Source organism: Pyrus communis, chromosome 17, assembly GCF_963583255.1.
Source record: "Pyrus communis chromosome 17, drPyrComm1.1, whole genome shotgun sequence".
Taxonomy (NCBI): Eukaryota; Viridiplantae; Streptophyta; class Magnoliopsida; order Rosales; family Rosaceae; genus Pyrus; species Pyrus communis.
The window spans coordinates 4,991,768-5,009,085 of NC_084819.1; the positions used below are offsets into that span (position 1 = coordinate 4,991,768).

The following is a 17,318-nucleotide window of genomic DNA, read 5'->3' on the forward strand; positions in this document are numbered from 1 at the left end:
AATTTTTTATGATGAATTTAATGGAGAATTTAACAACCTGAGAATATATCTCAGAAACGATCACAAGAAAATTAGAGGGAATTTCACAGATATTTTTGGAATGCTTATTCGATTGATTGTCTCACAAGGTGTGAGGAATATTACCGTTATAGAGTGGAGCTCTCTCTCTCATGTATCATTACACAAACTGATCTCAGCCGTTGATCCATAACTAAATGAATACAATGATTACACTTGTCATGAGCAATGACTCACTACATCTAATCTAAGATCTAACGGCTCATATTAATCATTACATAAATCAGCAAATACATTACTAGGAACGAAGTGAACGCGCAACTGGGAGGTTGCTTGGATTGCACGAATCCCAACTAAAGTAGTAATCCAATCCGACTACCGAGTTGCTTGCCGCCTTTCCTGTTAGGTCAGGAACTCATAAATTGCAACCCTCCTCACATTTAGAAGTTTAGAAACTTGCCTCTCTCTGTGTCTCCGATCAAAACGCTCTCTAGTTTGTCAAAACTGGTGCTTTTTCCTTAACTTTGTCGCAGATTTCTTTGGCTTTAGTTTACTTCTTCAAGTACTCATAATTCCATCAGTTCCTAGAGACCCATCATGGAAAAGTTCGAGATGATTAAGAAACTCGGGAGTGGTGCTTTCGGGACGGTATTTGCTGCGCGGCACAAACAGACGGGCGAAGTTGTTGCAATCAAGAAATTGAACGGGAGGTGCAGTTCGTTGCAGCAGTGTCTTAGCCTACCAGAAGTTCAGTCCCTTTCCAAACTCAACCATCCCAACATTGTCCAGTTGAAGGGTGTGGTTGCCGAATACGAGTCTGCTTTCTTTGTGTTTGAGTACATGCACAGCAGTCTGCTTGATCTTATTGAGAAAAAAAGGCAAACCGGATTCACAGAGGACGAAATTAGAAACATCTGCTATCAGATGTTTCAGGGCTTGGCCTACATGCACAAAACTGGCTATTTCCATCGCGATATGAAACCGGAGAATGTCTTGGTTAAGGAGGGTGCCGTCAAGATTGGGGATTTGGGTTCTACTAAGGAGATTAATTCGCCTCCTCCCTATACAGACTACATCGGCACTATTTGGTATCGAGCTCCCGAGGTGTTGCTTCGGTCAGAACGCTATTGTCCTAAGGTCGATATGTGGGCAATGGGTGCTATCATGGCAGAGCTGTTCTCACTCCAGCCTTTATTTCCTGGTCGAAGTGATGCTGACCAGATATTCAAGATTTGCAGCGTGATTGGTAGGCCAACTTTGGAGTCTTGGCGCAACGGGTTTCTTCTTGCACACAAGATGAACTATCAGATTCCGCAAATTGACGGGGTTGGTCTATCTGCGATGATTCCTTCCGCAAGTGAATCAGCTATCAAGCTGATTTCTTCCCTTTGTTCTTGGGACCCATCCACGAGGCCTACTGCTGCTGATGCACTCAAGCATCCTTTCTTCATTGGCAACCACAGGATTCCACGCGCCATCCCTTTGAGACAAAGCAATATTCAGCCTGCGTCGAATTCTTCTCTTATTTTCGTGTAGATTGGACACGAGTAATATGGGTAGTTAACTGCTTTTGATTAATTAGCTTTCAAAAAGCTACAGATTTTATTTTAGCGGGTGTATTTTATTTTAATGCTCAAAGAAGAGCGGCAGCAAGCCAACAACTAATGTCTATTGTATGAAACAAGTTTTGTAAGCCCCTCATTAATCTGCAATATATAGCTACAGATTCCATTTTATTGAGTCACATTGTTTTGTTTGGTTCAAATTTCATTATTATCCGAAACATATGACAGACATCGAAACTAGTAAGTTGTTCCATTGAAAATCCTGGCAAAACTGTAGATTGATCAATTCCTTCAAAACCCGATCATGGAACACACACTTGAAATTATAGTAAAGTTCGACAGTCTCTGAGAGCCTCATATCTTGGGACGTTCTCCATCGCATGCCTAAATTGAATATAAGTATCGCATATAGTTTGAATATAAATCTCCATGTTTACAAAACAAAAATAGGAGAAACGTCGAAGGCATGCGGTGACAACCCAAATTCATAAGAAATGCACAAGGTTCTCCAGTCTTCTTATTCCTTTTCTTTCCTGTAATGTGCATACCGTGACAAAAAAAAAAAAAAAAAAAAAAAGTAAATCACTATTTTAAGAACAAAAAATAAAAACAAACCCTTTAACTCCACACATCCGTCCAACTACTACATGTGAAGAAAGCAAGACAGCACAGAGAACTTGATATGACCACACGTATCGGAGTTTTCGCCCAACTCTTTTGACCGAACGATATCCTAATAAGCAGTAACAACTGGACATAGCCCTTTGATGAAAATCACAAAACAAAAAAAAAGCAGTAAATTATGCTTAAAGATAAAAGCTTTTAAATTGTATGTATTCATGAATGCCTTTGTTTTCTCAGCAACCAAACAGATAAAACCCAATTAGACTCGCTAAATTAAAAAGATAAAAACGTTGAAGGTCTCAGAAACCCAGAGCACTACATTGAAAAACAACTTAAATTTGAAAGTGCTCCCAACATTGTCAGCACTAGTGACAGCACCCGATTCCGAGAAGCGATTGAATTGATCTCTGAGTGGCGTATATGGCAGTAGATCATCTGCAATTGTATTTGTAGGCCCGCAGACACACATTGACTTGAACGTAATGTAGTTCCTGATACCTAATTGTTAATGTTAGCTGGTGTAGATACAAAGAAAGCTGATGTGCTGAAAAGGACATGGAAAATTTAGAATAATCAGTTAATATATGCAATGTCCAAAAATATTACAATCGATAAAGTTGAAATACTTACTGTAGAAGTTGCAAAATTTAGGTAATTAAATTTACATCATAACTTATATTTATCACAAAAGCTAAGGCTGGAAACCAATTCATTGGAAACTGCTCACGCGTAAGGTGAGAACGCATCATAGTAATTGTTTTCCATTTTTGGTAGTTACTTCTGAAAGCTCCAGGGATTTACTAGTTCATTGGAAACTGCTTACGGAAAAGATGAGAACATATCTTAGTTTCTATAATCTATTGGACACTTGCTTAGAGAAGACTTGGTTTAGGGTCCCCCAACCCCAAGGGCCAGAAGTACGTAGCTGAAAATCTTCCTTGCTGGGCCTCTGGCCCCTAACCAGAGAATGCACATGGCGCAGGTCAGCACAGATGTCGGGAAATCACAACTGTAGTTGCATAAATTTGATCCTCTTCCTTTCTCGACTGCTCCATAGTCCATGCAACAATAGTACATTGATCAATTCACACTTAAATACTTTAAACAAATAAATTACTCATACATCCATACATTTCAGAACTTGGAAGTGAAAAATCTCACATCCATTGACTGGAAGGACATTGTCTAAATACAATAAATGTGAGCCGGTGCGCGTAAATACCATAGGAAACTGATATAAACAACACTTGTAAAGAAAATATAGGATATGTAATCATGAAAAAGATTACCAAAGAGCTCATCAATTAATGGAGCAAGACTATCACGAAAAAGACTACAAGGGAATAAATTAGTTGAAAGTAAATTTTCAGAGTTGAAATATTTAGGAATGAAATTGACATCAATACTTGCACTTAACCGCAAAAGCTCTTAAGCTAAAGCTCGGCTAGTACATTTGTTGAAGCCTTCATCACTTGCTTGCGCAACGCGGGCGTCGTAGCTCAGCTGGTAGATTGAAACCTTCACCATTTGCAGGCTTCGAATGCCTTTGAGAGCCCATCCTTGCAATTCGATTCAAATTGCACTGTTGGAAATTCAAATTAAAAGTCATGTGATCTGTCCATGTGATGCTAACCTTTCTTTATAGATTGTTTCCAGCAAAATATAATCATCATTGCTCCTTCCATGTTCAGCCGAATGGTGATGAAAGACAGCAAGTGTGTTGCCATGTGATGTGCTAGCAGGAAGACAGCAGTGTGCTGCTGTGTGCAAACCGAAAGGTTGTTATTACAACCTGCCATGATGCAATGCATGTGTATGCCAACTATCAAAGTTGCTGCATGTGTTTGAAAGGGTGTAAAGATGTGGAACACCATCATTCATTATATGTATTGTTGGATTGTTTATTTTTTTAGTTTTGTATAAATAGGCCATCTTGCTAAGCCTTATATCATATCATCCGAATCTCATTTCCCATTCTCATTTTTCAGCTTGTAAGCTATTGATTTTTGTAAACTCTCTTTTCATATATCAAAGTCTAAGTGTTTTATCAAAGCTTGTTGCTTCCCTCCTTTCTCTATTTCTTTGTCCAATTTTATTGAGAGTGAAAGTGAGAGGTGTGATAGAGTTTGTAAACTTAGCACCCACATATTTTGGTATTGAGTTAGTAAACTTTAGAATACCAACAATTGGTATCAGAGCCAGAATACCATTCTGGCAGGTGCAGCAGTTATGGCGTCCAACTTAGTGCAACTCCAAGTTCCCACATTGAAGAAAAAAAATTATGAAAGATGGTGCATCCAATTCAAAGCATTGTTTGGATCACAGGAGCTATGGGAAGTTGTCAGTAGTGGGTATGTTGTACCCACTGCCGAGCAAGAAGCCGTATATACTGCGGATCAAAGGAACACTCTCAAGGACTTACGAAAGAAGGACCAAAAGGCGCTGTATCTTCTGTACCAGGGTTTGGAAGATTCAACGTTCGAGAAAGTTGCAGAAGCAACAACGAGCAAGCAAGTATGGGATACACTCAGTACAATCTACAAAGGAGTAGATCGAGTCAAGAAAGTGAGATTACAGTCACTTCGAGCAGATTTTGAAACTGCTCACATGAATGAAAGAGAGAGCATCTCCGACTATCACACAAGGCTCATTGCGATAGTAAATCAGATGAGGAGAAATGGCGAGAGACTCGATGAAGTACGAGTTGTGGAGAAGATACTCCGGTCACTCACATCTAAGTTTGAGCATGTGGTGACTGCCATTGAGGAATCGAAGGATTTGGAGACAATGAGCACAGAGGAATTGCTAGGATCCCTCCTAGTTCACGAGCAACGCATTCAGAAGAATGCAAGCCCCACAACGCTAGAGCAAGCTTTGGAGTCAAAGTTGAATATTGACAAACCAAATGGAGGTCGTGGGCAGTGGAACTCACGTCGTGGGAGTTCATTCAACCGTAGCCGAGGACGAGCCCGAGGAAGAGGTCGAGGCTATGCACAAAATCAAGGTCAGTCTCAGGAGTGGAGATCTACTCGAGGAAAGGCGCATATCCAGTGTCACAACTGTAAGCAATATGGACATTATGCCAATGAATGTTCACATAAAAATGGTGAGCATGTCAACATGGCAGAATCAAGTGGAAATATTGATGAAGAACTTACAGTATTGCTAGCACACCATGATTCCAGTAGCCAACAAGATATTTGGTATTTGGACTCTGGTGCAAGCAATCACATGTGTGGAAAGAAGGAGTTTTTTGCCGAACTCAAATATGGGGCCTATGGATCTGTAAGTCTTGGTGACTCCTCAAAGTTGCCAGTTGAAGGCAAAGGGAAGATCAAGATCATCCAGAAGGATGGTAGAGAAGAATACATCTCCGATACCTACTACATACCAGGTATGAAGAGCAACATTCTGAGCATTGGTCAACTGCTCCAGAAAGGGTACATTATACATATGGAGAACATGCTTCTCACTCTCAGGAATGCAAGGAGAAAGCTTATTGCACGTGTTCGAATGTCAAAGAACCGGATGTTTCCGTTGAATTTGAACACAAAGATTGGAAGCTGCAACATCGGTGTAATGGAAGATGAGTCATGGAAATGGCATCTTCGATTTGGCCATCTTCATTTCAATGGCCTAAAGTTGCTGTCAAGTGGAGGAATGGTTTGTGGTCTACCCCAAATTGAAGCCACACGCCAAGTATGTGAAGGTTGTGTGCTTGGCAAGCAAGCACGACTATCGTTCCCTGTTGGTGATACATGGAAAGCAAAGGCACCACTGTAGTTGGTGCACACAGATATATGTGGTCTATTGGATCCCATGTCTTATGGAGGTAATAGGTATTTTATTACCTTCATTGATGATTTCAGTAGAAAGACTTGGGGGTCTATTTTCTCAAGGAGAAGTCAGCTGCCCTAAAAATTTTCAAGGAGTTCAAGGCACTCACAGAGGCTGAAAGTAACCACAAGCTTGTGGCTGTGACATCAGATAGAGGTGGAGAGTACACCTCCAATGCTTTCCAAGCATACTGCAAGGAGCAAGGAATTAGGCATCAACTTACTGCTGCCTATACCCCATAGCAAAATGGGATAGCCGAAAGAAAGAATCAAACCATCCTTGACATGACAAGGTCCATGCTTAAGGAGAAGAATTTGCCAAAAGAGTTATGGGCAGAAGTTGTAGCTTGTTCGATTTATTTGTTGAATCGATGTCCAACAAAGAGTGTCAAGAGGATGACACCACAAGAGGCTTGGAGTGGATACAAGCCGAATGTTACACACCTAAGAATTTTTGGGTGTGTTGCATATGCTCAAGTTCCAGAAGCCAAGAGGAGGAAACTTGATGATAGAGGTGAGAAGTGTGTGTTAGTGGGCTATAGTGAAGAGTCCAAGGCATACAAGCTCTACAACCCACTAACTGGCAAACTAGTGGTTAGTAGAGATGTCATCTTCAGTGAGGAAGAGACATGGAAGTGGAACAACAAAGAAGTCAGTAAAGAGAAGATCGTCTCCACTAATTTTGAAGAACCAGAAGTTGTACCACCTATTGAGCAACAGCCTGCTCAAACAATCACAACAACTCCAGTGCACAGAATTGCAAGGAGTGGTCCTACATCTAGTGAGGAAAACAGCTCCTCAACTCCAGTGAGGTTAAGGAGTCTCACAGAGATTTATGGACAAGAAGAAGAAGAAACCAATTTTTTCTGCTTCTATGCAGACCATGAGCCTCTCTCATTCAATGAAGCTGTGGAAGAAGATTGTTGGAAGAAAGCCATGGAAGAAGAGATCCATGCCATCGAGAAGAATGACACTTGGGAGTTAACAAAGCTCCCACCAAATCAGAAGGCTATTGGTGTCAAGTGGGTTTACAAGATCAAACGCATTGCAAATGGAAGTGTGGATCGATACAAATCAAGGCTTGTAGCAAAGGGCTACAAACAGAAGTATGGAGTGGACTATGATGAAGTCTATGCTCCAGTTGCAAGACTTGACACGGTAAGATTACTAATCTCTCTTGCCGCTCAGCATAAATGGAAAATTTATCAATTAGATGTCAAGTCAGCCTTCCTTAATGGAGTTCTTGAGGAAGAAGTGTACGTGGAACAACCAAAAGGCTTCCAAGTACAAGGAAAAGAAGATAAGGTGTATCGTTTGAAGAAAGCTTTGTATGGCCTCAAGCAAGCACCACGAGCTTGGAACTCAAGGATTGACAACTTCCTTCACCAAAATGGATTTCAGAAATGTCCATACGAGCATTCAGTTTACATGAAGAACGGTGAAAAATGGGAGTTCTTAATTATTTGTCTCTATGTAGATGACTTGTTGTTTACAGGAAACAATGAAGCAATGTTCTATGAGTTCAAGCAATCCATGTTCAGTGAATTCGAGATGACTGACAATGGATTAATGTCATACTTTCTTGGCATAGAGGTGAAGCAAGAAAGTGACGGTATCTACATCTCTCAACAAAAGTACATGAGAGATATATTGGAGAAATTCAATATGGACAAGTGCAATATTGTCAACACTCCAGTTGCAACTGGATTGAAGCTGTCCAAGGAAGGAGAAGGTGAGTTTGTAAACTCAACCGTGTACAAAAAGCTTGGTTGGAAGCTTAAGGTACCTTACAATCACAAGACCTGATATAGTTTATGGTGTTGGACTCGTGAGTCGATACATGGAAACACCAAGGGAGTCTCATTGGCTGGCCGCCAAGAGAATTTTGAGGTACATAAGAGGTACTCTAAACTATGGTCTATTTTATAATTTTGGTGAAGATGCAAAATTATTTGGTTATTCAAATAGTGATTGGGGAGGTGACTAAGATGAAAGGAAAAGCACAACTGGCTATGTGTTTTTTCTAGGATCAACCGCTTTCTCATGGACTTCAAAGAAGCAATCAATTGTTGCTTTGTCATCGTGTGAAGCCGAGTACGTTGCTGTAGCCTCAACTGTGTGTGAGGCAATTTGGTTAAGAAATATGTTGAAGTCAGTGTGTCATCCACAAGTGGAATTGACTGTGATTCATGTGGATAACATCTCAGCAATCAAGCTTGCAAAGAATCTTGTTCAACATGGAAGGAGCAAACACATTGATACCAGGTTCCATTTTCTAAGGGACCATGTGAAGCAAAAGACAATTGAGCTTGTCTATTGTCACACGAAGGAACAAGTGGCAGACATCTTCACTAAGCCATTACCAGTTGAATCATTCCGGCTGTTACGTGAAATGCTAGGCATGAAGGGGTTTTAATTTGAGGGGGCATGTTGGAAATTCAAATTAAAAGTCATGTGATCTGTCCATGTGATGCTAACCTTTCTTTACAGATTGTTTCCAGCAAAATATAATCATCATTGCTCCTTCCATGTTCAGCCGAATGGTGATGAAAGACAGCAAGTGTGCTGCCATGTGATGTGCTAGCAGGAAGACAGCAGTGTGCTGCTGTGTGCAAACCGAAAGGTTGTTATTACAACCTGCCATGATGCAATGCATGTGTATGCCAACTATCAAAGTTGCTGCATGTGTTTGAAAGGGTGTAAAGATGTGGAACACCATCATTCATTATATGTATTGTTGGATTGTTTATTTTTTCAGTTTTGTATAAATAGGCCATCTTGCTAAGCCTTATATCATATCATCCGAATACCATTTCCCATTCTCATTTTTCAGCTTGTAAGCTATTGATTTCTGTAAACTTTCTTTTCATATATCAAAGTCCAAGTGTTTTATCAAAGCTTGTTGCTTCCCTCCTTTCTCTATTTCTTTGTCCAATTTTATTGAGAGTGAAAGTGAGAGGTGTGATAGAGTTTGTAAACTTATCACCCACATATTTTGGTATTGAGTTAGTAAACTTTAGAATACCAACATGCACAGGGCAAATCAAAATCACAGGTTAACTCCAAATTAATCGAAAGCTACTAAATTTGAAAATTAAAAACGTGTTTTATAGTATCTGAATCGTTGACAGCTAATGACCCAAGTAAAAAACGTGTTTAAAAGATCCTGACCGTTTGAGAAATCCTTGTGCCCAAAGTAATAAAATCAGATTTTCCAATTGATGAAAACGCCCTTCCCTTTTCCTACAGCAGCAAGGACTAAGTAGCGAAGTGAATTGGCAACTGGGAGGTTGCTTGGATCGCAAGAATCCAAGTATAAATAGTTGACTAGAAATCCAATTAAACCAAGTGAGTGTTTCTTTCCTCATTCTATCAGGAGACGATATAATGGAATGAATTAATGAATCTATAAATTGGAACCCTAATTTCCATTCTCTAATTTTCCAAATCTCAGATCATTAGAAACTTGCCTCTTTCTCTCTCGTTGGCCAGTTGAAGGATGTCATCACCAAATGCGATTCTGCGTTCCTTGTCTTTGAGTATATGCAGAGCAGTCTGCTTGATATTACGAAGAAAAGGCAAACCAAATTCACCGGGGATGAAGTTAGAAGCATCTGCTTTCAGATGTTTCGTGGCCTGGCGCTTATATGCACAGAAATGGCTATTTCCTCCGTGATTTGAAGCCTGCTAACTTGTTGGTTAATGATGGTGCGCGCATGGTCATGATTGAGGATTTGGGTTCGCCTAAGGAGATTGATTCACCTCCTCCCTATACAGACTACGTCACTACTCGTCCATATCTTGCTCCTGACGTGTTGCTTCAGTCAGGCTTGTATGGTCCTAAGGTCGATATGTGGGCAATGGGAGCCATCATGGCAGAGCTGTTTTCATTCCGGCCTTTATTTCTCGGTTAAAGTCCTGACGATCAGATGTTCAAGATTTGCAGTGTCATTGGCAGTCCCGCTTGGGAGTCATGGCCAGAGGGACAGCTTCTTGCCCAAAACTTGAACTATCAGTTTCCACAACTTCACGGCGTTGGTCTATCTGCGATGATTCCTTCTGCAAGCAGATCTGCCATCCAGCTGATTTCTTCCCTTTGTTCTTGGGACCCTTCAGCAAGGCCGACTGCTGCTGAAGTACTCCGACATCCCTTCTTCATTGGCAACTACAAGATTCCACGCGCCATCCCTTTGAGACAAAGCAATATTCTACCTGCATCAAATTCTATTATTTTCGTTTGGCTTTGACGCAAGTGATTTGGTAGTTAATTGCTTTTGATTCATTAGGTTTCAAAAACTAAGTACAAATTTTACTTTAACAAGTGTAGTTTATTTGAATGCTCAACGTAGAGTGGCAGGAAGCCAACAACAACTAATGTATGATACGATTTTGCAATATATAGCTACAAAACTTATAAAAATTGAGTCATGTTGTTTTGTTTGGTTCAAATTTCATTGTTTGAAACATGTGCCAATTATACCTGTTAAAGAGTACAAAAATTTCAAGCTCAGTTCATAACAGTCAAACCAGCAGAGTGTGAGAAAGGTCCGAAGCTTCTTCCAAGAGTATCACACCAATCTTCTTTCTTGATTATTCATTCAGAGACTGAACATTGAACAGACGCTTGTAATCAAATTAGAGTTCGACAACCCCTGAGAGCCACGGATCTTGAGAGGTTCTTCGTTGCAATTGCATGTCTGCATTGAATGTAATCATGTTATGACATCTATTAAAAGCACAAGGATTGAGATGTTTAATTCAGATGTCTGCATTGAATAGAAACCTATATGTTTACAAAACAAAAATAGGAGAAAAGGCATACCATTCACAGGCATACGATGACAGGCCAAATTTATAAGAAATGCACAAACTTCTTCACAGTATTCCTTGTCCTTTACTTTCATGTAATGAACAGACAGTGACAAAAAATAAGTAAATCACTATTTTAAGAAGAATAAAAAACAAATTCCTTTTACTCAACACATCAGTCCAACTTCTACATGTAAAGAAAGCAAGAGAACACATAGAACCAGGAAAAGATTTCAAAACTAAATTAGTAACCAAATGTGCTTTATAAGCTATATCCCAACTCCTTTGACCAAACGATGATCCGAATAAGAAGTAAAAATTGAATGCAGCCCCTTGAAGAAACATCTGGAAAAAAAAAATGCAGCAAGTTATGCTTAAAGAGAAAAGCTTTTCATTTGTATGAATTCATGAATGCCTTTGTTTTCTCTGCAACCAAACAGATAAAACCCAATTAAACTTGCTAAACCAAACAGATGAAGAAGTTGTCTAAAGACTCATTAAAGAAACTCGGAACAGAAAGTTAACAGCAGCCAAAACTCAATCACAAAGTTCTAAGAACAACAGAAACTAACAGATTAAAATGAAGGGTTTCAGAAACCCAGACCATTACATTGAAAAACAAACCTTGAACTTGGAAAGTACTTCCAGCATTGTCAGCACTATTGGTACCACCCGATTCCAAGAAGCAATTTACTTGATCTCTGAGTTTCATATTTGGCAGTGGATCGTCTGCCAATGTATTTCTAGGCCCACAGACACACACTGAATAGAACATAATTTAGTTCCTGATACGTGACTATAAATCCGAGTGTTGTAAATACAAAGGTAACTGATATGATAAACAACACCAGTATGGAAAATCAAGGATAAACAGTTAAAATGATGTACAGAAGACCTCATCAAAGGAGCAAGACGAGTGTTAACATTGGAAGTCTTACTTTATAAGTTGAAAAGTTTAGGCAGTGAAATTTACATCATAACTAAAGTTATCTCAAAAGCTCTTAAAGCAACACTTGCTTGTTGACACAGCATCTTTCATCACTCCCTTTCAATGGGCTATGCTGCAAGGAAGTGATGAAGGCTGTTTTAACTAAAACTTATCACAGAAGCTCTTAAAGAAACACTTGCAAGGGAGTGATCCACCTGAGCTACACTGCAAGGGAGTGATCCGCCTGAGATACGCTTCAATAAGTACCCAATTCAAATGAAGTGGATCACTTATCCTTTTACAACAGAAACATCAATTTACAAACTACAGACATACGAATGCAACCACCATTGACTTGAGGGACACAATATAAATTAACTGGAAGGGTTTTTATCAAAATGGTCTATGATCAGATGATAAATGGCTGCAGAATTTTACTGTGTTAATTAGGCTTTAAATGAATACTCCTAAACGTTTTTCCTCACTATAAATCTAGACCGTTGAAAGCTATTGATGCAAGTAACTAAGCAAACACAGGGTTTTTATCAAAATGGTCTATGATCATTTTAGTCACTCATTTTGACAATCGGTCAATGTTTCCAACACACTTCCCATGAAAAGCATTAGGCAAATATTAGTTTAGCCAACAGTCAATAAAAACTTTACTAATTAGCGATATATCAATAATATATTTTTGTTTTGGACTTAATTAATGAATATTTATATTAATTTAGCATAAGTCAACGATGAATGACACATTAGCTTTAAATCATTATAAATAATTAGAATTTTACTCTTCTATTGTTCCCTCTCTTTCTCTCTATATGAATGTCACATGAACTTTTAAGTCATTATAATATTGTTGGAAAAACAGAACCAACAATATTAGCGTAGGTCCTCTTTTTGTTTAAATGCATTCTTTTGAACAGATGAACCAAATTGCAAAATTCAACCGAAAAACATTGAATTGAAGCTTGAAAATGAAATAAGTCATCTCACCTTAAGGGACGATGTTGTCATTATAATTAGCAAGTACGTTCAACCGAATATCAATCTGAAGTATCGATTATAGAAAAACACTTTCGCTTCTGCCGAGTAATCTCGAATATTGGAAGAGGAGGAGGTCGGTGGTGTGAATCGTATAAAAAGGAATAGGGTACTCCCTCCAACTAAGGGGAAAGATGATAGTTTCCTTAACCCACACATGATTTTGGTAGTCCTTCAAAATCCATAATTTTGCCGATCACCTATTAGCCAAACACCCTTCCATTTCAAATATATTTCCAAGCTTATCGTTAATACCATGAATATCGTAAGCATAATCTTTTGGGAGTGGGATGACTCTGAATCTCTCGTCTTCAAGGTCGAAAACAGCCATAATAATTAGTCTTGATTCATGCATCCAATGTATGGCTCCATGGATGCACACACTTATCCTGTCAAACTGGCACTTCAAGAGATAAAAAGGAGATCGTTAATGTCTGGTTTGTAATTGGCTATTGACTATTAAATTTCAAAGTGTGTCAAATATACACTTTAAGCCATTATAGTGTCAAATATACACTTTAAGCCATTATAGTGTGAAATGTAGGAGGCCTGTGAGTGATGGAAAAATAGAACTAGGAAATGAATATTGCAACGGAGCATCTGAATCCAAATGTAAAAACAGACATGTAGGAGGTGTGTGGGTGATGAAAAAGACGAAACCAGAAAATGAACACTGCAACACAACGCTTGAATTCAAACATGAAAAAAAAAAAAAAAAAAACCAGGAAATGGACGTTGTATTTAGTATCCGAATCCAAATGTAAAAATAGACACGTAGCAGACATGTGATTAATGAAAAAAAATGAAACCAAGAAATGGCAGCATCTGAATCCAAATGTAAAAGCAAACACGTAGAAGATGTGTGAGTAATGAAAAAACGAAACTATGAAATGGACACTGGAACGTAGCGTTTGAATCCAAAAGTAAAAAAACAAAACCAAGAAATGGACACTGTATTATAGTCTGAATCCAAATGTAAAAACAAACACGTAGGAGGCGTTTGAGTGGTGGAAAAAAACGAAACCAAGAAATGGACACTGCAACTAAACGTATGAATCCAAATGTAAAAACAGACACGTAGGAGGCGTGTGGGTGACGAAAAAAACGAAACTAGAAAATGGACACTAGAACACAGCCTCTGAATTCAAACGTAAAAAATAGAACCAGGAAGCGGACATTTCATTTAGTATCTGAATCCAAATGTAAAAATAGACACGTAGGAGATGTGTAAATGATGAAAAAAAATGAAACCAAGAAATGGACAATGCAATGCAGCATCTGAATCCAAATGTAAAAACAGACACATAGGAGATGTGTAAGTAATGAAAAAAAAACAAAACTATGAAATGAAGATTGGAACGCAGCGTCTAAATCCAAAAGTAAAAAACAAAACCAGAAAATGGACACTACATTTTAGTCCAAATCCAAATGTAAAAACGGATACATATGAGGCGTTTGAGTGGTGGAAAAAAAACGAAACCAAGAAACGGACACTGCAATGTAACTTCTGAATCCAAATGTAAAAAACAGAATTAGAAAACAAACATTGCATTACAGTGTCTTATCAGTATTTGACCTATTCCAAAATAAATAAATAAATGTGAAAGTGAGTGTCTGTTAAAGTAGATAACAGTTGTAGTGGCAGATTTTGTTATTTTTTTTATTATTTTAAATGTATTTATGTATCACAGTACATGATTGACATATTTATAATTAACATAAATATTGATGATATTGTAATTTTTTTATTAATTTATACAAAATCACTCTACTTTACCTTTTCTAGCATGAGTCAAATGCCACAACTTGTGGATCATGGCTTTCATGCCATAATTTTTTTTTTTTTTTTGGCATAATATTAGCTATGTATTGATTGTAGTATTCTGTACATAATACCTTGTCCGGGAAAGAATTATTTAATTGAAGAAAATTATTAAAGACAATTCCACCTTCTGTTTTCTTTACAAAAAGCATAACTATCTATTATATATAAAGCAGGTAGTGTGATGAACAGTGGAGAGCAGTCTGATGAACAATGGAATTTGGGGTCACGCATGAGACAAAAATTTTGGTGTCACCCACTTTGACAAAAATAACTGGACCAAACTGCCCCTTAGCTAAAAAAATTCAAAACTTGCCCAAAATAATATATCAAATTATGCAAGGGTAAGTTGGTAATTTGGTCATCATAAAATATAATATAAATATAAATGGGGAGAGATAAAAGAATAAAAAATGAAAGGGAAGAGATAAAATAATAAACAAATGACAAAGTTGATGATGCCCACGTGATGGGGAAGAAAAATATAATAAAAAATAAGAAAATCATGAATGTTGTGTTCAAAACATTTTAAGAGGCACGTAGCGTCAGTGATAAAAAAATTAACGAAATAAAAAAAAAATATTGAAGCAATTCACGCATATAAATACATTTAAAATGTCTAAGTCACGCTTAGCGCGCTGTGATCCAAAAAATGTCTTTTTCACACACACTTAAGAGGTGCATAGTGCCAGTTATAAAAAAATCTCTCACACGCGCATAATAATGTGATTCAATTTCAATTAGTTATTAAATGATCATTTTTTTTTTTTACCAAATGATGTTATCTACACTAAGGGGAGGGAGTGGACTTAGGGCTGGTTTGGTATTGTTGTGCTTTGAAAAAAAATTGCTTCTGCTGTGCTATGAGAATAAGCAGCTGTAAAATAAAGCAACAGAGTGTTTGTTAAACCTTTTTGTAAAAGTGCTTTTGAAAAAAGGAAAAAAAAACAATATTATAGTGTTTGGTAAACTTTTATGTAAAACAGATGTGAAAAAAAGCCGGTTTTTCAAAGCTGGGTTTTGCAGTTTCTTGTTTTTGGCATTTTTTTCACCCAAAACTGTGAAAAAAAGTTAAAGCTGAATGTTTACCAAATACAAAAACAGCTCCCAGCTTTTTTTTATTCCAACTTTTTTCAGAATCACCTCAATACCAAACCAGGCATTAGCCTCACAATGGGCTAGCAATCAGTTGTTTATTAAATATTATTTTTTTTAATCTTAATGTAAATCCAATAAAATGTAGATGAAAATTGAAATACCGCTTTTATTAAATGTATTTATTATTCATTTCCATCTACATTAATAAATTTAAAACATGTAAATCGCGCGTAACACATCATGATTCAAAAAATATCTTTTGCATGCACGCCAGCGCGTGCATGGAGGCTAGTTTTCTATGAAATGGATTGAAGTCAACAAAAGAATTTGAATAAAATAATCAAGTATTTGCATTTTTTTTTTTTCGGGCAAAAGTAATTGTATATTATGCCTGTCTGTCTGAGAAATTTGAAAAAAAAAAAAAAAAAAAAAAAATGAAGAAACAAGATGGAAGTATTTGGAGGAGGTGGTAACTCATATGATTTCAATTGGCCAACAGTGAATAAAAGTCGTCTCCCTTCCAGCACTGATCGACGGTTTTCTCTTATCGAATTTACTCTCAGTCCACCTTCCTTGAATCAATTGGCCAAGACAATGTGTGTGTCATTTACTTCAAAATTGAGACTATTCTCGTAAAATAGAACAATTTAAAATATCACCTCTAAAAAACCCTAACTTTGTTTAAGATTAAAATAAATCAATTTTCTTAACTCACGCATAAATTCCTCTGTCTTCCTCTACGCCTCTGTATAGAAAAAGAAGAAAGATAGTCCAATTATTTGTGAGGGGACAGAAGAAGCTTCATATCTGTTAGGGCCATTCAATCCCACTTGGAGAACTTGCCTAATTTTTATATGTATTAGATTTCTTTCTTCTCCTTCCCATGATTCCCAGTTGCAAAGCCATGCCTCCCTACATCTTCTTTATCCTCCTCAGCTCAATATTTCTTGATACAGAGGCCTCAAATGGAAACTGCACGTCAATTAAGTGTACTCATGACGACGCTCCCGATATTCGGTTTCCTTTCCATGTAAGAGGCCAGCACTCCCAACATCGTGGTCACCATGGTTATGAGCTTCACTGCAACAACACCACTACCTTAATTCACTTCCCATCTTATGGTGATTTGGTAGTGAAATCCATCTCATACAATGTCCGAAAACTCGATCTCATCGATCCCAAGAATTGCATCCATCAAGTCTTTCTTAATCTCAATCTCTCCCTTACCCCATTTCGATATTACTATTCTGTAAAAGAGTACTCTTATCATCAATCGCTCTGTTAGGCTTTCGCCTTCTTTCACACAAGTCCCCTGCCTTAGCAGCTCCGGCTATCATGTTTACACTGTGGAGCCTTCTTTGTCTGTCCCAGATTCTTGCAAGGTAGTAAGAACGATATCGGTTCCTTTTAGGTATAGTCCTTATCTCTCAGATAGTAGGAGAAAAGGCATACCATTCACAGGCATACGATGACAGCCCAAATTTATAAGAAAAGGCATACCATTCACAGGCATACGTTGCTATATGTTTACAAAACAAAAATAGGAGAAAAGGCATACCATTCACAGGCAT

General features: G+C 37.9%; 1 protein-coding gene and 1 pseudogene across 1 annotated transcript; both read left to right on the forward strand.

Annotated features, from left to right (window-relative positions):
* The first annotated feature begins 396 nt into the window (after window positions 1–396).
* LOC137723705 (cyclin-dependent kinase F-4-like) lies at window positions 397–1,736 on the forward strand. The gene has a single exon (XM_068462898.1). The coding sequence runs from the start codon at window positions 616–618 to the stop codon at window positions 1,552–1,554; it is 939 nt and encodes a 312-aa protein (XP_068318999.1). The 5' UTR covers window positions 397–615; the 3' UTR covers window positions 1,555–1,736.
* Window positions 1,737–9,177: 7,441 nt separating this feature from the next.
* On the forward strand, window positions 9,178–10,290 carry LOC137721914 (cyclin-dependent kinase F-4-like; annotated as a pseudogene).
* Window positions 10,291–17,318: the final 7,028 nt, after the last annotated feature.